The 3,855-nt window shown below is 44.1% G+C and overlaps 1 protein-coding gene across 1 annotated transcript; it reads right to left on the bottom strand.

The window, feature by feature from the left end:
• Nucleotides 1-535: 535 nt before the first annotated feature.
• Nucleotides 536-1,558, bottom strand: LOC142817389 (uncharacterized). Its single transcript, XM_075894413.1, has one exon. The coding sequence runs from the start codon at nucleotides 1,556-1,558 to the stop codon at nucleotides 557-559; it is 1,002 nt and encodes a 333-aa protein (XP_075750528.1). The 3' UTR covers nucleotides 536-556.
• Nucleotides 1,559-3,855: the final 2,297 nt, after the last annotated feature.

Genomic DNA, 3,855 nt, shown 5'->3' with positions numbered 1-3,855 from the left:
TGTTTGCTTTTTTCTCGTTCAATCATCCAAAGTGTACCCGAAGCCTCTGCACGGACGTTTCATTCTTTCTGCTGATCCTTTACCTCTACTTTTTACCTCAGATGCCAAATAGCAGCCCCTTTCGGCATGCACCGGTTCTTGTGGGAGCGGCACTTTTGATTTCGTAGCGGCGAGGTTTGGCCGGAACTTAGGCGTGCGTGCTTCGAGATGACTCTTTCTTTTCTTGGAGGGCACCAGGTGAAGACGTGTATACCTCCCTATTCTATGTCGCCTTTGTGAGCCGTCGAAGTAGAGCCTACCAACGATGCCATGGCTCTATCTGTAGGCGTTTATGCATTTTGCTAGATCTAATTCCGCCTACTAAGCCATAGAGCAGTGCCTGCTGCTCGTGCGTAATTATACTGGATGGATGGATGGATAAGGCTGTACCCTTTAGAACGGTCGGTGGCTAGCGCCACCAAGCCGTAATACTTAATGAACCAAAAACTAGATTTACTTTTTTTTTCTTTAAAAAGTGAGTTTGAGGATTCGTACTTTGCAGTGAAGGGTTTAATTTTCACTCGTGCCTTGACTTTAGCCACCAATCAGATAACCTCCTTCTAGTTAAGTCTACCCGCTTAAAGTCTATTTTGCCCTCCCGGTCCCTAAACCTCATTGCTTTGAAAAACTCCGCGCCATCATCCTGAACTATAGGGTGAAGCCCTTTACAGAACATTATCAAGTGTACGGCAGTTTCTTCTTTCTCTCCACACGCACTGCATACTGTGTCTACCCCTTCGTATTTGGCCCGATATGTCTTGGTTCGCAGTACTCCCGTCCTGGCCTCAAACAGTAGAGAACTACCCCGAGTATTATCATAGATCCTTTCCTTGGCAATTTCCTGCATAAAAGATCGATAGATCTCTAGTGCGGACTTCTTAATCATGCCCATTCTCCACATGTCAGTCTCCGTTTTCTTCACTTTCTTCTTAACCGATAGTTCTTTTTGGTTTGGCCACCTGCTGTTTTCTAAGTATTTACCAGTCAATTTCCTGGTTCGCTTCCTCCATTTTGTATCGACATTCTTCATGTACAAGTAGCTGAAAACCTTCCTAGCCCAACGCTCCTCCCCCATTTCTCTCAATCGCTTCTCAAATTTTATCTTGCTGCTAGCTTCCCTGCCCTCAAATGATGTCCATCTCATATCACCTTGTACTCCCTTATTTGGTGTATTCCCGTGAGCTCCTAAAGCAAGCCTACCTATTCCACGGTGCTTAATTTCTAATCTTGCTTGAACTTCTGATCTCATGCACAAGACCGCATCGCTAAACGTCAGACCAGGTACCATGACCCATTTCCATCTTCTTCTCACAACATCATACCTATTGTAATTCAAAAGTGCCATATTTTTCATCACTGCTGCATTCCTGTTACCTTTAGTCGTCACGTATATTTCGTGTTCCCTCAGGTACTCGGTCCCATTGCTTATCCATACGCCCAGATATTTGTATTTATCTGTTATCTCCAGCGTGACCTCCTGTATTCTAAGCTCACTACCTTCGATGTCATTGAAAATCATGACTGCTGATTTTTCCTTACTGAATGTAAAATCTAACCTATCTCCCTCATTACCACAGATGTCCATCAATCTCTGCAAACCTTCCTTGATGTTGGCCATTAGCACTATATCATCTGCGTACAATAATGCTGGTAGTGCCTGATCAATGAGTTTTCCTTGTTTGACTAAAGAGAGGTTGAAGCCCAGTCCGCTTCCCTCTAATTTGGCCTCTAATCCTTGTAGGTACATCATGAATAATAAGGGTGACAGGGGACACCCCTGCCTAAGCCCCCGTTTTACCTCTGCAGGCTTGGATACCTGTTTTTCTCACTTTATAACTACCTTGGTACCTTTATAGATATCCTTTAAAAGATTAGTGACTACATGTTCGATGCCTAGTGTGTCCAGTATTTCCCACAATTCCTCTTGAACCATGCTATCGTACGCTCTCTTGATATCAAAAAATGCTAGCCACAGGGGCCTGTGTTCCTTTTCTGCTATTTCGTTGCACTGTGTCAGTGAGAACAGATTGTCTTCCAACCTCCTGTGTTTTCGAAACCAATTCTGCCGTTCCCCCAGCAACCCCTCGTCCTCTATCCATGCCTGCAGTCTTTCATTTATAATCTGCATCGCCAGCCTGTAGAACACTGATGTCACTGTTATAGGACGGTAGTTGTTTATGTCAGCTTTGTCCCCCTTTCCTTTATAGATCATGCTTATCCTGCTAAGTTTCCATCCATCGGGCACTTTACCATCGATTATTATTTTGCTCACTGCCTCTCTCAGAGCCTGCTCAAACTTCGGACCTAATGTCTTTATCAGCATAACTGGAATGCCATCTGGGCCTGTTGATGTACTACTAGGAACACTTTTCTTAGCCCTTTCCCACACTGGTTGTCAAAATGGAGCCATTGCACCACTTGATTCGTCCTTGTCTATTGTAGTGCATAAAGGAGTTCTTTTTCGAAATTTTTCTGTCACCCTTGTTCTTATAAATTCATTAGCTTCGTCCCCTTCTAGCCTAGCACCTTGGGCTGTAGTTTTAAAACTCTGCTCTAGGCTCGTCTCATTTCTTAGGGAGTTTAGATGGTTCCAAAATTTCGCAGCTGCCTTTCTATCTTTTTTATGTACTTTTGCCAGCCACTGAGCTCCCTTTCTTCTAATTGTTTCATTGATCAGAAGGGATGCATCCCTTCTACAGCTTAGAAAGGTTTCCCATTTCCTTTCTACATCATCTGTCGGTTCACCCCGCTGCTTAGCATGTCTGTGTTCCCTAGAGGCTTCCTGACGTTTTGCTATGGCTCTCTCACCTTCCTCATCCCACCAACTTTTGGGTTTGTGTCTTCTTTTTCGGGGTGACTTGTCACGCGTCTTAGCAAGCTCTAGCTCAAAGAGTCTAATTCAATTTGTGTATGTCCACACTGCCTTATTATCCTCCGTGATTACTTTCTCAATTTGTTTAGTGGCTATTTCGATTTGCCTTTCGGGATAAAAATTTTCCTGTAGTTGCTCATCTTGTCTCCTTCCCACTTTCACTGCTCTTCCAAAACTTAGCTTGATACGTTTGTGATCACTACCCAGACTTCTGGAGCCACCTTCATCTATGTGCATTCCCCTGAGCTTATTATACATCCTATGCGACATCAGTGCATAATCTATCGTCGACTGTAGCCTACCTACCTCCCATGTTAATTGCCCTTCACACTTCTCGGTACTGTTGCAAATGATCAAATCAAGCCTTTCACACATATCCATAATTATTTTGCCTGTCGGGTCGGTATACCCATCTATATCTTCTATGTGCGCATTCATGTCTCCTAGTAGAATTATCTCACACTCTCTTCCTAACTCCTGAATGTCCTTTGATATACACTCTACCATTGCCTGGTTTTCCTCTCTGGCATTTGCTCCCGTCCACAAGTACACGAAACCAAGGAGTGTCATTTGACTTGCCACTTTCCCTTTTAGCCATAAATGTTCCTTGCACTCCTGCTTGACCCTTTGCCAGTCTGTACTTTTATGAAGGAATGCCTCAATACCACCCCCCTTTCTGCTGCCTTCTGTTCTGTTACAATATTCCCACGCGTAGTCCGGATTGTTCGGAGGTTGTTCCATGTCCCTGAGATGTGTTTCTACAAAACCATATTCCATCGGCCTCTCTTCCCTTAGCTGTTCTTCTATCTCTTCCCACTTCAGCCTGTTCCTACCACCCTGCATGTTAATATACCCTATGTCTGAATTGGCTTGGCGCTAGTGGCTACTTCTATTTATGCCCCGGACTCTACCTATCTTAGATATTGGTGCCACTTTGGAATCGT

The sequence above is a fragment of the Rhipicephalus microplus genome, chromosome 5 (assembly GCF_043290135.1).
Source record: "Rhipicephalus microplus isolate Deutch F79 chromosome 5, USDA_Rmic, whole genome shotgun sequence".
NCBI lineage: Eukaryota > Metazoa > Arthropoda > Arachnida > Ixodida > Ixodidae > Rhipicephalus > Rhipicephalus microplus.
This window is presented reverse-complemented; position numbering and strand designations above follow the sequence as displayed.